General features: G+C 34.9%; 1 protein-coding gene across 1 annotated transcript in view; it reads right to left on the bottom strand.

Annotated features, from left to right (window-relative positions):
* RpS8 (ribosomal protein S8) overlaps window positions 1-18020 on the bottom strand; it is an 87119-nt gene extending 69099 nt beyond the window's left edge. The window contains exon 1 of the mRNA XM_090392922.1: window positions 17927-18020. Coding sequence (XP_090249048.1) covers window positions 17927-17930 — 4 coding nt within the window. The 5' untranslated portion in view covers window positions 17931-18020. The remainder of the gene's footprint in view (window positions 1-17926) is intronic.
* Between the last annotated feature and the right edge of the window lie 268 nt (window positions 18021-18288).

Genomic DNA, 18288 nt, shown 5'->3' with positions numbered 1-18288 from the left:
CTGAAATGCCAAGACACAGAACCTTTAAGTGGTTGTACACAATAATTCAGAAAGTCATGTCAGAAGATCAAATTATGAATACTTGGCACAAAGCTATCATAATTATTTTCTTGATCTCCATGCTGTCAGCACAAAGTACAACACCAATATGTGTAATAAGGGTGAATGGGAAAGTAATCAATTTTTTGAATTACATTTTTAATATAAATTTTATTAAAGAACAAAGTAACCTTATTCCAACGAATTCTTGAAAAAGTGTTTTCTTTGGAGGCAAAAAATGATATCAAACTCCTTTGGACATCATCTTGCAAACAAACGGTTTTATTTCTTATACTGTGTTCTAAGGACCTGAACAAGTGATAGTCACTAGGGGCAATATCTGGCGAATATGGAGGATGCGGTAGAAGTTCCCATCATAACTGCCTAATTTTTTCTCGAGTCATTCTTGCAGAATGTGGTTTTGCATTATCTTGCTGCAAAATTACCCCTTTTTGATTGACAAGTGCAGGACTTTTGATTAACAATGCTTGATGTAGTCGCTCTAATTGTTCACAGTAGATGGCTGCTGTGATAGTCTTACCTTGTTCCACGAGTTTGTAATGAATGATTCCATGAATATCCCACCAAATGCACAACAGAACCTTTTGTGGATGAAGTCCATCTTTAGGTGTTAGAATTGAAGTTTGATTTGGGGAAAGCCTATTCTTTGCATTTATTATTCTTATACAGCACCCATTTTTCATCACCAGTTACTACTCGTTCCAAAAAGGGGTCATTTTGTTGTCTGGTCAACAATGAATTGCAAATAGCCTATTTCTGTGCTTTGTTTTCTGACAGTTCATGTGGTACCCATACACCCTGTTTAAGAACCTTGCCACTCTTATGTAAGTGCTCTTGGACAGTTAACCATGATGAATTAAGTTTCTCTGCTAATTCTTGTATGGTTTGTTTTGGATCTGATTCAACGAGTCTTAAGAGCATCATCATCTAGAGTAAGGTCTTCCAGATCGAGGACGATCAAAGAGATCAAAATATTTTTCTGCAGGTCTCCTAAACCATTGCTGACATTTGTTAACCTTCAATACGTCTCCATAAGTCGAGCAAATGATTTTGATAGCCTTGGTAGCATTCTTTCCTTGGTGAAACAAAAACAGCATACAATGACGTAAATGGTGCTCTTCAACTTTAAAGTCTGCCATATTAAAAAAAATAATCTAAAATTTAAAAAAAAAAAACAGATTTTTTAAATAGAAAAGTAATGCTAATATTTAAATAAAAATCAAATTTAATAATTTGTGTTATTTAAGAAAAAAAACAATTGGCTAAAAATGACCTATTAAAAATAATTGATTACTTTCCAGTCCCCCTTATACTTTCATCACCCTCTCAGGCTACATTCCATGCTCAATGCAATAAAACTTACTACTTATCCTTTTACTCAACTTTTTGCAACTTACAAGGATGGCCCCTTGTCTTTGTTCTGTCTCCACATTCTATAAGAAAAATCCCTCCAGTGCTAATCCAACCATCTTTCAATAACTTCAATGTCTCATAAAGAGGAAAAATAACTTCCTTATCTTTATATGTGAAATTTTGTTTTGCAATGAATTATCTTTTTGTATTTGCAATCTTTGCTACATGGCCCCTGAATTCCCCCCCCATTTTGTCATCTATCTACCCAACTCTGCAGACTACATGCCCTTAAATCATTTACTATCTGTCTCTGTACTCTCTCCAAGGTTACTTCATCCACTTCAAATGCTAGTGACTAGATCTGAGCAGAGATCCAGCTGGGATCTGATCAAAACTTTAACAATAGGACCACCACCCATTCATCTCTCATGGTCAATGTAATCCTCAAGATCAATTCTCTTGGTGTTTTCAGGGCCTTTGCAATATTTCCTCTGAACTTCAAATTTCTATCAACAAATACCCTAAGATTCTTTACTTCTTCCAGTATAACTCCAAGTGGATCTCAAATTTTAAAATCTTAAATTTAGTTGTATTTAAGCGACATCTCCATTCATTGGCCCACCTTTTCATCTTATTCAAAACAGCTTGAAGAGCCAAAACATCAGCACCATTACTAACAACACTCCCAAGATTCATATCTGCAAACAACTGAATCTCTCTGCAGTCCTGTGACAAATGACATTAATGTCATTTGTCACAGGACTGCAGAGGACCATGATGGCATGGTCAGTTCCACAGCATATTCCCATAAAACATGTAGCAAAATTTTATCTAGTCAACCTGTCCCCCCCACCTGCCTAAAAAAAAGATTGAACATTAATGATCCCAGGACTCAACCTCACTTGGGACCTTCCTACTCACTGACACTATTTCAATAATTTGTTCAATTCCAATCCACTAACCTGATACCCAAACCTACATGTTGCAACTTAAAAATCAACTTGTCATGGAGCACCCTGTAAAATGCCTTTGAATGTCATATCTTCATCCACTGCTCTTGTTACTCTTATAAAAAGTAACCAGATTAATTACTAATGCAAAAGTGCCCTTAATAAAAATCTTTCCTGGTCTGCATAAATTAGTTCTAATCAATTTCTCCAAAATTTATCAAACAGAAAATGTATACTAGCCTATGGTTTGATACCTCCATTTTTCCACCACCTTTATACAAAGGCACTATCTTATTCTCTTTCCATTCTTCAAGAACTTGTCCTGTTGCAAGACTAACAGTCAGGTTGATGGCATGGTCAGTTCCACAGCATATTCCCATAAAACATGCAGCAAAATTTTATCTAGTCAACCTGTCCCCCCCCACCTGCCTAATTAATTGCCATGTAGGGTAATTGGAATTTGGAACATATCCTATTCACGTACCACTCCTTATTGCTCAAAAAATAAAGTAACTCAACTATGTCTTCCACATTGGAAGGTAATCCATCCAGTCAATTTCCTTCAATCTTCAACCCAACAAACTAGTTTGGTGGATTGGAAGAAAAGGAGACAATATGATAAAAAATTTTACCAGATTAACTATAACAAAGTGACAAATACCTTGGATAGGGGAGATGCATACAGTGGTGTACTTAGATTTTGCAAAGGCTTTTTGATAGACTGCCACAAAACAAGCTCTTATATAAACTGAAACAGATGGGATTGGATATAACACTTCTGAGTTGGATCAATGACTAGCTGTCGGATAGGTATCAGAGTTGTATATGGGGATGCAGTATCCTGAAAGAGAAAGGTCACTAGCGGTATGCTGCAGGGATCAGTTTTGGGGCCACTGTTGTTCAATTTGTATGTTAATGATATTGGGATGGGTTTAACTAGTGATATGCAGAGTCAAGCAGATGTTATGGCCTTACAAAAGGACTTGAACAGATTGTATGAATGGGCAGGTAGCTGGAACTGTCAGTTCGATGTTGCAAAGTGTAACGTTTTGGGATGTGGTAAGCAACGATGGGATGTAAAGTATACACTTGGTGGGGGAAACTAATGGAAGTAGAGGAGACGAGAGATCTAGGAGTAATGGTGGACAAGGACCTGAAATTCAGGGGCCACAATGCACAAGTTGTGAAGATGTCACATCAGATAATGGCAATGAGGAGAACCTGACATACATAAATAGAGGTTATGATATCATTGTATAAGGCCTTAATCAGGCCTCATGTGGATTATTGTGCACAGATTTGGGTACCTGGTTTTCATGGTAATGAGGATATGTTGGAAAGGGACCAGAAGATTGACAAAGGTGGTCAGTGGTCTTTGGAATGCAAGTACGAGGACAGATTGAGAGAGAATGTAAGTTACAGAGCATCGTGAATAGGAGGAAAGGGGGGGGTATGATTGAAGCATAAGCTAGTAAGGGGTTGTTATTGCAGTAACATGGAGATTTTTCATAGAATGGGAAAGGGAGAAGGGGGGGTAGGACAAGAGGTCGTCATTTGGAACCTGTATAAGGAGTGTGAGAGTAGAGGAGTGAGGAGTAGGTTCTTTGCATGGAGTGGTTCGTGACTGGAATGCATTGCCTGAGTGTTTTTGGGTGTATACACAGTGAATCAATTTAAGGTATAGTTGGATGAGCAATGTGTACCATGATGAGTCTGACTTCATGGAGGTCAAATGTTAATAATAATGTAGGAGTTATAAAGAGTGGAGAGTAAGATAGGAAAAAAGAGAGGACATCTCTCAAGTCACATAAAGATGTTGTGAAGAAAGATATCAGGAGTAAATTTTTTACACGAAGAATTACTGGAGTAAAATGAATTGCTAGAATGCATTCTGAATGCAAGTATAAATTATTTCAAGGTTCAACATGACAGGCATGTTGCTAATTGAATAGGTAGGCTGCCCATGATGAATCTACTGATTCCATGAAAGTTACTATAATAATAATATAATAATATTTTTATATTATTAATATCATCATCATGTGTATCAAGAATTTAGGCCTAGCATGGCATGTTCTGGCCTTAGAAGTCATTGTTGAAGAGGACGTTTAAGGAAATGACGGCTTCAATGACCTGGCTGTCACTGAAAGTGCTCAGTGAGTGCATGGAGGGTTTTTCTTGCACAAAAATATATTATTTTTTATATATTAATAATATCTTTTTCTGTCAACTTACAAGATATTATTAATATATAAAAAATAATACATTTTTGTGCAAGAAAAACCCTCAATATTAATAATCTTTTTCTGTAGCTTATAAGATATTAATATATAAAAAATAATATATTTTTGTACAAGAAAAACCCTCCTTGCACTCACTGAGCACTTTCAATGACAGCCAGGTCATTGAAGCTGTCAATTCCTTAACATTCTTTTAAAACACATGGTGAAATCCAGTGCAACTGCCTTCCAAAGCACTTAGTATCTAAAGCATATTCTTATACACTTCGAAAATTTCAACCCTTCCCATCTTTAAAGGAATAAAACCTGCTTTTCCAGGATGAAATGCTCAAATCATTAAAAACGCTTAATCGTGTTATTTTTTTCACTTGAGGAAGAAGAATACAATTAATTTGCCATGGCTGTTGATATTTCTTCACTAACCCACAGTGCTATACATCTGCATGTCTGTTCAGCCTGCAAGTCAAGAATGCATGGTTACCAACGAGCAGGTGAGGGGGGGAGGGGGAGAGAAACATCTGCTGATGAAAGGACCATTCCAAACTCTTGACCCCTACTACTTGAGATCTTTATCACTCAAGAAATTTAAGACTTCCATTCCTTGCTGTATGATGTTTACTTATGAAATTAAATTAGCAGTCACAGAAGAAAGAAACCATAAATTCTAATATATATATTCAAAGCAAGTACCAAAGTCCTTCACATCCAAACCTCAATCTCTCAACTATTGTTATTATATGGGCAAGTCCATGCTCATTGACAGAGGCCCTAAACATTTGCCAAGCAATATCTACCACACAGAGCCAGCGCTAGGGTCTTTGACACAGCATGCAATTTCTATCTAAGCACCCCTGTAACGATCCAAGTGCATGTGGTTCTTTTATGATAATAAAAATTTTAATTATTTGAAATTTCTTAAGTAAATTTTGACATAACAGCCACACGTTGGTTCGCGAAATGTAACGAACCGAGGGTGTTGACTAGGCAGGATAATCGTTAAAAACCCGAATATTCAAAAAATTTTCAAAAGTTAAAGCAAATTTTGATAAAGCCACTTCACTTTAATCGTTGAATATAATGACACAGGGATTATAGCCTTCTCACCAACCCAAATTGCTAACAAAATTAAAATGAATTTTAATTAAAGTTAAAATTTATTCGAACTAAAGTTTAAAAAATTCTTGCATTTTACAAAATTCTTAGTAACTTGTAAAAATTATTTAATAATTTTTATAAGCGGAACTATCTTTTAGGAAAATAAAAGAAACTCAAGATAGATGAGAAAATAAGAAAAGAATTCAGAAATAATTAGAACATTTAATATAAGTATTCAAAAAATAACATCTTTATATAACAGAAAATAAAATTAAATTACATAAATATACTTGAAATTTTATTATTTAAATTTTAGGGTTTTTGATTTCATATTTAGAAAATCAGAAATAATGGTCTTAACATCTAATTCTGCACATATATCATTTTCAATACAAACTAACAAGCTTTTTTTGGCATACTTGTTCTCAAGTAGGTTTTAACCAATTTCAACTTGGAAAAGGAACATTCACCGCTCGCTACACTAACAGGTAAGGTTAATAGTATTCTTAAAGCAATTGAAAAGTTAGGGAAAGATAAATTATTGGCCACAATAAAATTAAGAATATCGAAAGGGTTTTGAATATTTAAATTATCCTTTCAAAAAATATCCCGGAAAACACATAACTCGTCATATAGTTCTATAGCATTTACATGTTTATTGTCACCGTCCATCAAGAGAATCTTTAAACTGTCACAATTTTTTCATAAATCATTATTAATTTGTAGTAATCTATACAAAAAATTGAAATTATAATATGTTTTTAGTTGTTCAAAATGTTCTATTAACGAACACATTGCAACGTCTAGAAGTGTACAAAACACATTCACTCTAAATTTATCTTCTGGAGATTGTGGCGTTTCGTCATGATGCTCTTAGTCAAATTGTGTCTTCTTTCATCGTCGAAATTTCGTACCAGTTTTAAATTCTTGTTCTCCATCCACCTCTTCACTCAGTTCTTTTGCCGTTTTTAGAACTTCTTTAAAATTTGTATCTGATTGATATTCTTGTAAGAATATTTTTAAATTTTCGATAGATTCTAAAGCAAGTGTAAAGTTCATATTTTTGTCTTGAAGCAGGGTTTATTCTGGCAAGTAAATCATGCCAAGTTATAAGAGAGCAAATAAATTTGTAGTCCTTTATTTTAGCACATAATGTTTGTGCTTCATGCCGAGTTTCTTTATTAAAATTTTCATTATTTAAAATTTCAAAAAGTACATCGTAAATTTCTCCTAACTGATATCATAGAGGGCGGATTGCATTAATTTTACTTTCCCATCGCGTTTCTGATGGCTGTTTCAATCTTAATTTTTTTTACGAACTTTAAAAGGATTACTCAGCGTTTGTAAGAGAATGAAAAGAAATTGTATATTGTATATTTCTTGAATAATTGCAAAGAAACTAATTGTATCTGCATTCACTTTGGCTGCATCGTTAATGATTAAATTTAGAGTATGAGCATTTTATGCGGTATGAGGATTTTTGTTCAAAACCAAATTTTGGAGCCCATATTTTTTCTCTTTCATATTTGCCCCATTATCATACCCTTGCCCTCACGTCTTCAATGGGAATGTTCCATTATTGTTGCACATAAACCACGTCCTGTGGAATCTGATATATCTGCAAAACTAAAAAGTTTTCCCCAATCTTGACAATTCCATTGTCACAGAAAACAACACGAATAATAATGGTCATTTGTTCTGTTTTAGTTGCATACGGTGTGCAGTCTAAAATTATGGAATAATATTTAGATTTTCAAATTGATAATAAAATTGCATCCCTGATTGCGTTACTTAAAGTTTCCACTATTTCATTTTGACTGTCTTTACTCAAATAGTGTATTGTTTCCTTGTAAGGTCCTTTCAACATGATTTTCCATAATGGGAATCAAACTTCGCAAATAGTTCGACTAATTTTAAAAAATCACCATTATTTCTTTCATATAATTTATGAGATGATCCACGAAAAGCTAAATTTTGGCTACCAAGGAATTTTATAATTTCAATCAAGCATTCTAAAACACTCGTCCAATGTTTCTTTTCCATTTCATACATGCTTTGAGTCTGGCAATCAATAGTAGTTTTGTTTTTTAAATTTTTATCAAGTTCCTTCCATTTTAAGAAATTTTTCATGCGAGTTAAACTAGTCTCATGTTTATGTAAAGTTGTACTTACATTCTCCAATCGTTTCCAATTTCTCCAATCTAGCAACTTGATTCAGCAGGTGCAAAAAGTTTGCAACAAAAGCAAAAAACAGTAAAAGGGATTATTTTTTTTTTTGAACAGGCCCATTTCAATTAAAACAACTCGGAATTTTTCATCAATATTTCCCCATTCACCTGGATCTTCTAAATTTACAGACTAACAATGTGTTAGTTTCGTAGTCAACTACAACTAAATCTTCTTCTAACTGTTTTTCACTTAAATCATGCGTCTTGTTATCTTGTTCAATAGTTGCAATAGTAGTTTCATGCAAACTTGATGTGCACAGTTCTTCAACTCTGATTTCTGATGAGTTGGTTACAATCTGCATCAGAATATTTTAATATTTTAACAAATTTATTAAGAGCCCCAGTTTGTTTCTTAATAGCTGCTTCTTTCGCAGCATGATGCTCACGATTTTGTGCACTGGATAACTTTTTTTTTTTTTTAAATTTTTGATTCTATTTTATACGCACAAGAAATTATTACACAACACGATACAGAGGCAAAATAATGATCAACACTGCGCTACTGTCAGTAGCCTACTGAGATGTGTACCCTATGACTGGTTAACTAGCAACAAATGTTTTGTACGAAAATTCGTTTCTGCACATAAAAACCGTTCACCGTTGCACTTTAGATAGACTGCAGTAGACACAACATTCTGCAAGCAAGCATTTAGCCTGCTCTCACTGCAAAATTATAAACAGCGGGCTGAGCAAAGAGGCGGAAATATACGATTTTTTTTTTTATTATTCGGTGTATCCAACCTTATTTATTTTAATATTGATCATTCTAAGAATTTTTTGTTTTCATGATAAAAATTTTGTTTCTTAAAAATGAACTTACGAACCGTGTCCCAGCGGCACTCCCTTCATAGCAGAGTCCACATGCCCGCTTCCGTCGGGCCTGCTACCACACTTTACTTTGAACTCATTCAGTCATACCAGAGCTCCACTGCACCAACTTGCCACAGGCAAATTATCAGACAAGTGGCAAGTGAATTTTCAGCCTAATTCTAAATACACCCAAAATGTATTATTTTCTTTGTATAATTTACACTTTGTTTGGTTCATTCTTGATCTTTATCTCATTCACCATCAAGCTGTGGCTGCCAACGAATTCATTAACTACAGCATTCACTTTTAAAGAATCACAAAACACTTCATTTTAGTTGCCAGTTTTCTCTAAAAAAGCATGAAATATACAAATCATCTTCACTTTTTTTTTTATCTCTATTAAGGTTTCTATCTTTATTTTTCTTTCTAATCAGAAAGGCAAATAAAAACAAAATCTCACTCAACCTGCTATATCTCCCCCCTGCCACCACAACACTTGTTCTGTCCTCATTGTCATAAAACTATCTTTCTATATGGAAGACTTCATAATCTCCTTTGTTGAGTTCCCAAAATCCCCTTTCATAGCAGAATATAATTCAGAAATTGAAAGGAACATCTTGGGGAGCCGCTGCGATGACGCTTAGATGCCCAGCTCTTGTCATTGCATTCTCCACCATCGAATATGGAGCTGTGGTGTGGATCAACAGTGCACACACCCATCTGGTTGACAAACAGCACAATACTATGAGTCAGGGACAATCAAGAGTACTCCCATAGAATGGCTCCCCATTTTAAGCCATATTCCTCCTCCACTGTTGAGAAGAGCCAATGATTTATGCAGAGTATAGAAAGATCCAGGAAAACCCCTATCTACTAGTGTAGAGACTCTTCAAATTTAAGAAATACATTGAAATCGAGATATCCTCCTGTTAGTACTGATATAACTGCTAGAAGACAATTTTGACATCAATCAAGAGTGGAAATGCCAATGGGAGGTTTTGCAGATCCAGACCTGCAGAACCTTCCATGCACTGAAGAACAATCACCTGGATATGACCTTCCACACAAAACTTGGATCACACTAAATTGGCTAACCACAATCAATGTGCAGACTTTTTTTTCACGAGCGACATTCATTCCCCACAATGCGACTGTGGAAGTGAGAAGCAGACCATTCGCCAAGAATGCCCACTGAGAGCATATAAAGGAGAGAAACAAGATTTCCTAGTTTCAACACTTGCGACCATTGACTGGATTAATAATTTGTAATATCTGACTGACAGAAGAATATTAATTTTCGTAATTTAATTTTTTATTGGTGTTTGTATATTCTCCTTTGCCCATACTGCCATAGTGTCTAAATCATCCTGCAAAATTTTATCTTTATTAACTATTGCTCTGCCCAATTTCATATTACTGGCAAACTGAATAGTTCCTCTCAGATCCTTTCTTTTATCATTAATGTACAAATTAAATAGTGGCCCAAGAACACAGCCAAGGTCATAGGCCTTCTACTGGACTATTCCTGAATAAACTAGTCACAGTATCTCTTCAACCACCTCTTATCCATACCAACTTTATATTCATCCCCATGTGTTGCAATTTATTGATTAGAATTGCATGTGGTATCCTGTCAAAAGCTTGCAAAGCCCAGCAGTATCTTTGTTAACCCAATACCTTTACCCAACACAGCTGTCACTGCATTACAAAAGACAATTACTGTGGAATGACCAACCCTTCACAAAACCATGCCCTCCCCCCCAATATGGTATCTCGTATCTCATTTCTATCTACCCATTCTTAGATTTTGCTCTCAACCAACTTCTCCAGTACCTTGACAAGCAATTGGTTGATATTTGCTACCTCAGTCTTGGAGCTATCTTTATACCATTCCCCCCTTGGGATTAACCCAGACCCAAAGGATAATGATGAACAGGGATTTAAGTTCAGAGAACATACTGCAATATTTGGTATTAATACTTTTTTTTCCTTATGGTTCTCACAAATGAAAGATTTTTGTAAATCTATAACAGTTGTACCATAAATTAAACATATCAAGAAATTATATACTTGGTTTAATCCTTTATCCAAGTATAAGCAAACAAATTTGCACCTGAACTATTTTCAGGACTGCAGCAACTCGTATATAGAAGCTAATGACTTCACAACACTTGCCTTAGTATCCCATAATGCAAAGCACATATCCTTATGGGTATGTACAATGCAATGCATTATGGGAAGGGTCGCTACCTAAACCAGTTTCAACCTTTATTGAGGTCTCATCAACACAACCTTGTTTGCTTACACTTGGATAAAGGATTGAACCAAGTATATAATTTCTTGGGATCTTTAATTTATAGTATAACCAAATGGAAAAATTTCCTACATTTGTACCATAAATGGGTTAAGGACTTTTTTCTACTTTGTTTTTATTTGTTTTAATAGTCTGGGCCACCAAATAAGTGGGTTAGTGGTGAAATCTGAATGATAAAATTCATCTCCCAACTCAAAACATTCAAAATATATGCCTATGGTGGGGGATTCAGACATACAACCTACTGGTTGAAAAGCAAGTTTCTAACCACTTGGAAAACCAAAATTTGCACGGCTAATCAGCCTATACATTTTCTTCTCACTCCCCTCCACATCACCAGGTCTATAGCAACATCCAACCAAGTATTTCATCCTGTCCACATCAGTCTTAAAACCACTGTCACTATTTCCCATTTATTTCCAACCTTATATGGAGATAACTGATCTATCTTCAACAGCACTACTTTCTCTTTCTGCTCTGTATTTTCATTATAAACATCACACCCATCTGTTTGGAAGTCCGCATTCAACATCTCCTATTCAAGAATGTTTTTGACAAATAAACATTGATGCAAGATTCCTTACTCTGAAATTTATAAACAAAACTCATTTCTGGTTCTAAAACAAATCCCACTGACATGACATCAAAAAAACTCAACACAACTCCTGTCCATACCTCCCCCCTTTGACATTCCTCGCAATCACAATCTATCCTCTCCCAAATCAAAATATCACTCCCAACATACATCTTTCAGGTCATCCCATTCCTTTTTCTGTTCACATTCACTTCATCAGCATCCACACCCATCTCCAATCTACCACCAGCTCCCCCCCCTCTATTTCCCTTTAGCAATATAGTAGTCTCCCCCTTATCTACAGAGGACACGTTCCAAGATTCCCACAGCTGATGCTAGAAACTGCAGTGTTTTTTTCCTATACATACATAGGATAAAGTTTAATTTATAAATTAGGCACAGTAAGAGATTAACAACAGTACCAAATACTAAAATAGAACAATTATAACAATATACTGTAATAAAAATAATGTGAATGGAATCTTAGTAACCTTTGCATATTGTTTTCTTTCCTTATGAAGTTGAGAACTTTCAACTTTTCACTTATATGAAGCACGTTTGGTATATCTGAATTGGCAGCATCACTCGAGCTTTGGGGACATTATTAAGTAAAAATAAAGGTTACTTGAACATAATACCACAACAGTCAACCTAATAACCGAGATGGCTACTATGTGACTAACGGGCAGATATACAGTACAGCATGGATGTGCTGGACAAAGGGCTGATTCACGTCAAGGGTAGGACAGTGCGAAATTTCACACTAACAGAATGGCATGCAATTTAAAACTTATGAAATTTATTAAATTTTTATTTAATAAACTTATTAAAATTTATGAAATTTTCCATTTAATATTTTTGGACCAGGGTTGACCACAGATTGGGGGGGGCGTGACTACTGTACAGTACAATTTCACAACCTTTCAAAATAAGAGATAAGGGAAAATTTTAATAATTATGATAATCTCGGTTCCCAATATCCTATTCTTTTATCCCAGAAAGGATCTTTTTCAGTTCAATTTATCCCCAACAAATCCAAGAAAGCCTTGCTTTTTTTTTTTTTTTTTTTTTTTTTTTTTTTTTTTTTTTTTTTTTTTGTAAATTAAAAGGCATAATCTGTAAAAAGATAAGTTTTATGAAATATCTAAATTTTGAAACTGATCAACATGCCAGAGTACTTGATACAGAAATAGATGCAAAATGCATGATTTTTTTGGTAATAAAATAAAAAACATTTTCAAAGTCAGTGTGGTGTTCTACTTTTGTACAGAATTATCCGATTTGTTTTTAATCACTGTATAGGCAAGATTAATGGAATTTATCTCCCAATTTAACATCAGCACTTACCTACTAATATAAATTGCAAATTCAATTAAATAAGTTGAACATGCATGGAAATTTTTCTTTCCACCGTTGCTCTTCTCAAGTTACTTTGCACTGAAGTTCAAAAAACTCTTCTACAGTCTTCAAACAACCTATTAGTATATGATATAATTAACACTATCCGATTTCTCTTCTTGGACTGACCTGCACCTCTGATCTTTCCTGGCACAACCACATTTCAACTATAGCTTCTATAGCTGCCAAAAAACTTGGTGTATTTTTTCACACAAGACACTACTTCACATCTGCTAACTCTTTGATGATGAATTAGTTTCCTTTCATCCATACGGATGCTACCATACTAGAGAAGTGACTATGAGCAAGGTGGTTTCCCGTTGCCTTCCTTGCCATACTATATCCTATGGCTGTATCTTGTGTTCATGGGTCCAGTTTGCCTGTTTGTGGGATGAAAAAACTCCGGATAAACTGAGGAAAAATCCCCTGCCCAAGACTGGCTAACTTGGCTATGGCTAGGGAAGATCCTTCAGCTCCCTCACGTGTCCAACAGGAATCAAACCTAGGCCACCCCTTCCCCAGGCATATGGTTGCGAAACGCACAGCCACTAGGCTAACCATGCAGACACTATTTAGATGGTGCACCGAAATCCTCTCTGCCTGATTCTATCCAGAAGAGGGACATTCAGTTTCTGCTTTATGCCTCTTTTACAGATACTTTTATGGACAGTGCTCTGCTGAATTGGCCATTATTCCTCCACTCTCTCCCAAAATCATTAAAACAAGTGCCACTGCTAACAACACCACCAAACCAACTTCACTGTCTCCTCTTCAATTCAATCTAATACTGTCCTTTAGAAGTCTCTCCCACTCTGCCTTCCCCAAAGATTACAACCCTCAGCTGTTTAAACAAAATGTGAACAGATTCCTCCTTTTTCAATTCCACTTGCCAACACATGACACTAATGTGCTATAGGTCTTGTAGCCTTGTGTGTGGATCAGATTATATATATGTTCAAGATACCAAGACATTTTATACACTTGGTTTTAATCCTTTTCTCAAGTAAGCAAAACAAAATTTTGCACGTGAAATATATTCATGCATTATTTCAACCTGGTATCTCTCCTGAGTCTGGCTCCCACCTCATTAAAGGTTGAAACTGGTCTGGGTAGTGGCCCTTCCCATTATGCATTGAATTATACACATCTGAAAGGGGGGGTGCTTTGCATTATGGGATACATACTAAGGGAACTATTGGAACTGCCTCTATATACAAGTACTCAGACGTGAATATATTTCATGTGCAAAACTTGGTTTTGCTTACTTCAGAAAAGGATTAAAACCAAGTATATAAAATTTCTTGGCATCTTTAATGCATATTACACCCAAGGTAAAAAAAACTTTCTACACATATATATTGCCATAATAGTTGTTGGAAGTTTATTTTTCACTTGGTTAGACCATAATAAATTTAGTTTAATCCTTTATCCAAGTGTTAGCAAACGAAGTTTCCGCCTGAAAGTATTCAGGACTGGGGTAAGGTAGTACAACACCAGGCAACTCATTGCAAAGGTGGAGCAAGCTAACACCACTCCTATCTCAGTATCTCCCATAATGCAAAACACATCTCCTTGCGGATATGTATAATGTTATGCATTAAAGGAAGGGCCACTACCCAGACTAGTTTCGACCTTTATTGAGGTCTCTTCAGTGGGAGCCAGGCCCAAGTGGAGATATCCTTAATGCATAACATACATATCCGCAAGGAGATGTGTTTTGCATTATGGGAGATACTGAGATAGGAGTGATGTTAGCTTCCTCCACCTTTGCAACAAGTTTCCCGGTGTCGTACTACCTTACCCCAGTCCTGAAGATATCTGGAGAATAATTCTTCAATATTATTATATTATTATTACCTGAGACCGTCAGGGAGTCAAGGACTCATCGAGGGAGGTTGTAAATTACCCAACCCAGCTATCATACCTTCCCTTAAATTCAATTACACTAGATGCACTCACTACCCCTAAGGGCAAATTATTCCACTCACCCACTGCTCTCTCTAGGAGAAAAACCTAGCTCTTACCCCTTTCTTGACTGAGAACCTTAACTTCCATGGATGGTGGGGAGAGAACATCCCCTGTGTTCTCTCCCATATAACGAAAAATTTCATCATTTGAAATGCTATAACACCCATTCAAAAGTTTATAGAACTCCCATCTTTCTCCTGTGAGCTGCATATGTAGCCACAACACAAAATCTAGCCTATAATTCCTTCCTTGATGTACTTCTAGGAAGGAATTCCTAAAGTGCCTCAACATTTCTAGAGTAGCAGAAGCCAAAGCATCTTTGTGTTAACTCTTGTACTACTTGAATTATACAAATTATAATGTATATCAATAATAATAATTAAAATTTTTTTTAAATTAAGACAAGATGGTTTCTACAAAATCGCATCTTGGGAAATGCAGCTCCTAATGTTCTTGAGTTTGTATAATACTTTTTAGCATTCTCAAACCACAGAACACAAAACTCAAAAAATAAGATGCCAAGGCACATCACTAACATTTCTTTGTATTTTGTTAGATGATTGTCATCATGGTATGTTTTTCAGATCTTTTTATCCTTTACTCCAAGCTGAGCTCCATTAACAAGGCTCAACTAATGACTTATGGCTTCATTTTAGCTTACAAGTAGCTGCAGATAGGAAAAATATATAAATTTTTAGTTCATAAAATAAAACTTATCCAGCCATGCTACAGCACTCATTTTGTGGAACTCCTATTGAGTTACAGTGACATATCACTGGGAAAAAATAGATCTCTGGCAAAATTTTTTTGAGGATTCGGCATAATTTGTTAACCCCTGCCCATTGGTATTTATACATATTGACTTTACAAGTTAGAATTTTTCTTTTAATATGAATCCCACAAAGGTTTCAAGGCCTGTAACATGACAGTGGAACATATAAGCAAGTAATGGTGGGAGGAAAGGAATCATTACTAAGAGTAAAGGGGGGGGATCCCCTTAGGAAACAGAAGTCGAATGGTTGCATAAGACAGTAACGCAGAATAAAGGAAGATGTTGAGAAATTAGTTCAGCAAGTTTGGAAATGAACCATATATGGATTGACTAGTAGCTGCATGTGTTTATACATGAATAGAGAAAAGCAAAATGGTGGTGGCAAGTTCAGGACCAGGGTCCATGAAAATACCTAGAGAAAAAGCAATGCATAAACATAGCATCTATGCAAATAAGTGACTGGAAGTAATCAGCCAGAGAAGGATCAACTACTGTTTATCTGACCACATCAGGAAAGCAATGCCATTCTGATAATGGAAAACTCGCATAACTGAAGTACAATTACAGTGCTAAACCAGTTGGTTGCCAAGCAAAGATCAGTTAATTCAAGTGTATTATGCAAACAGTTCTGTTCTGAATAAATCTAACATTTTGAGAAAGGTTTTTAAAGACTTGAAATATCAGAAAAATATTCTAAATTTGGGAGTCAAGCAGAGAACTACTCATACAGCAAAATTCTGGAGCCTATGGGCATGTGCTAATGCCAGGATGGGCTAGATGGAAGTCACGCAAATGTTGTTTGGCAGGCAGAATGTCATCAAAAGTGAGGCAATGGTTTTTGTCTGGGAGAGAAGACTCTTGGTGGCATTAAAATTCACTAATTATCTTCACTCCACTTAAGTACATCAAGAAAATCAAATACACATGAATCTTTTCAACAATGATTTGAAGAATGTTTACCACCAGAAACGTATAGAGGCAAATTAGTATCTAGGATTTGATATGACAGTCAAAATTTTAACTCCACTACAAAATCAAAGTTTAGCATCATAGAATGAAAATTCTGAGTATGTCATTCAACAGGATTTTTTTGCCTATTACATAAACTTTTCAGTGGCAAACCTAGCAAGTATTTAATATAAATTAGATTACTGTAAATCACAGTTAATTAACTGTAATTTACAGTCGAATATCATAACTTTATAATTGTATAGCTTTAGAATGTCTCAATGTTTTTTCAGTGTCTTTTAATATCTTTCTATGTTCTTAACACCTGATGAAGTCAATCTCGACGAAACATGTTGCGTTTTCAAATAAATCTCGATTTGTTATAATTCTCGAGTTTTTAGTCAGTTTATATTAAAAATGAACATATCCCACCCTGAGTTAATAGTAGTAATCATATATATATATATATATATATATATTGCTTAATATATAAAATATATTACATCACTAAGTATGAAACTAGAAGATTCATCTTTCACGGTATAATTAATATTTCTGTGAATAGATTTCTCACTCCTCTTATTGTGTAAATATGCTTTCATGAAAGAGCAGACCTTATCCAAATGACTGATTATTTTCCAAATTCCTGATATATACAGACTGAGAAAGACATACTATTTGCCCACTGAAAGGAGAGTAAATTTAACTTATTTGCCAGTAATTTTATAATACATGGTAAGATAGTGTAAATATTCAGTACAGCCAAAGACCTGTTTGATGATAATAGTAAAAATTATAACTTTAAACTTAGAACTGAAATTATAATTCATTACTTCCCTGATCGAACAAACAAAGAAAAAAAAAAAAAAAGGAAAACAAATTTAGAAACTATGAACTAAAATTTTACATACATCTACTTCACATATATATTGCTTAATATATAAAATGATATTTTTGTGCTCAGCGAGGAAAACGGTATTAAGAATATTCCGCATCACATTCTTACAAAAAAGAGAATAGGTATCTGCATGACTACCGCAGAGTGCAAATGTTAAACACGTATAAGAAAACCATATTAAATATTATATTATAGAATATAATATATATGACATATCACAAACGTTGATAAGGGCACACCACAATAATCTAAACATATCAAAGATATTTCTATTTCGAAGATTACACTGATTTAACATCAAATTAAAACAAATCTTACCCATTTCGATTCGAACACGAAGAGATCAACAATGCAAAGGTACCCTAAACTCTCGACACCAAAATATTCGAACTAGCCCTCTAACGAATTACAATATCCATTAGTTCAGCTTTCTGTAATTTTTTTTTTTTTTTTTTTTTTCCAGCTTACTAGAAATATTTTACATGAGATCCAAACATGTAGATATGTTAAGTTTTGCTTATAACACTTAATACGCTGTATGTAAAACACATAAACGTATACTAAAAAACATATAAATAGCTATTAAAGAAAATGTAGGAATTGACTTCCATAACTGTGGGAAAGATGGAGCTCAAGCTTCAACTTTAAAAGGTGTTCAAGAAAAATTACCTATTCCTGTG

Source organism: Typopeltis vanoorti, chromosome 5 (genome assembly GCF_054136105.1).
Source record: "Typopeltis vanoorti isolate ZY-2024b chromosome 5, IOZ_Tvanoo_1.0, whole genome shotgun sequence".
Classification (NCBI taxonomy): domain Eukaryota; kingdom Metazoa; phylum Arthropoda; class Arachnida; order Uropygi; family Thelyphonidae; genus Typopeltis; species Typopeltis vanoorti.
This window is presented reverse-complemented; position numbering and strand designations above follow the sequence as displayed.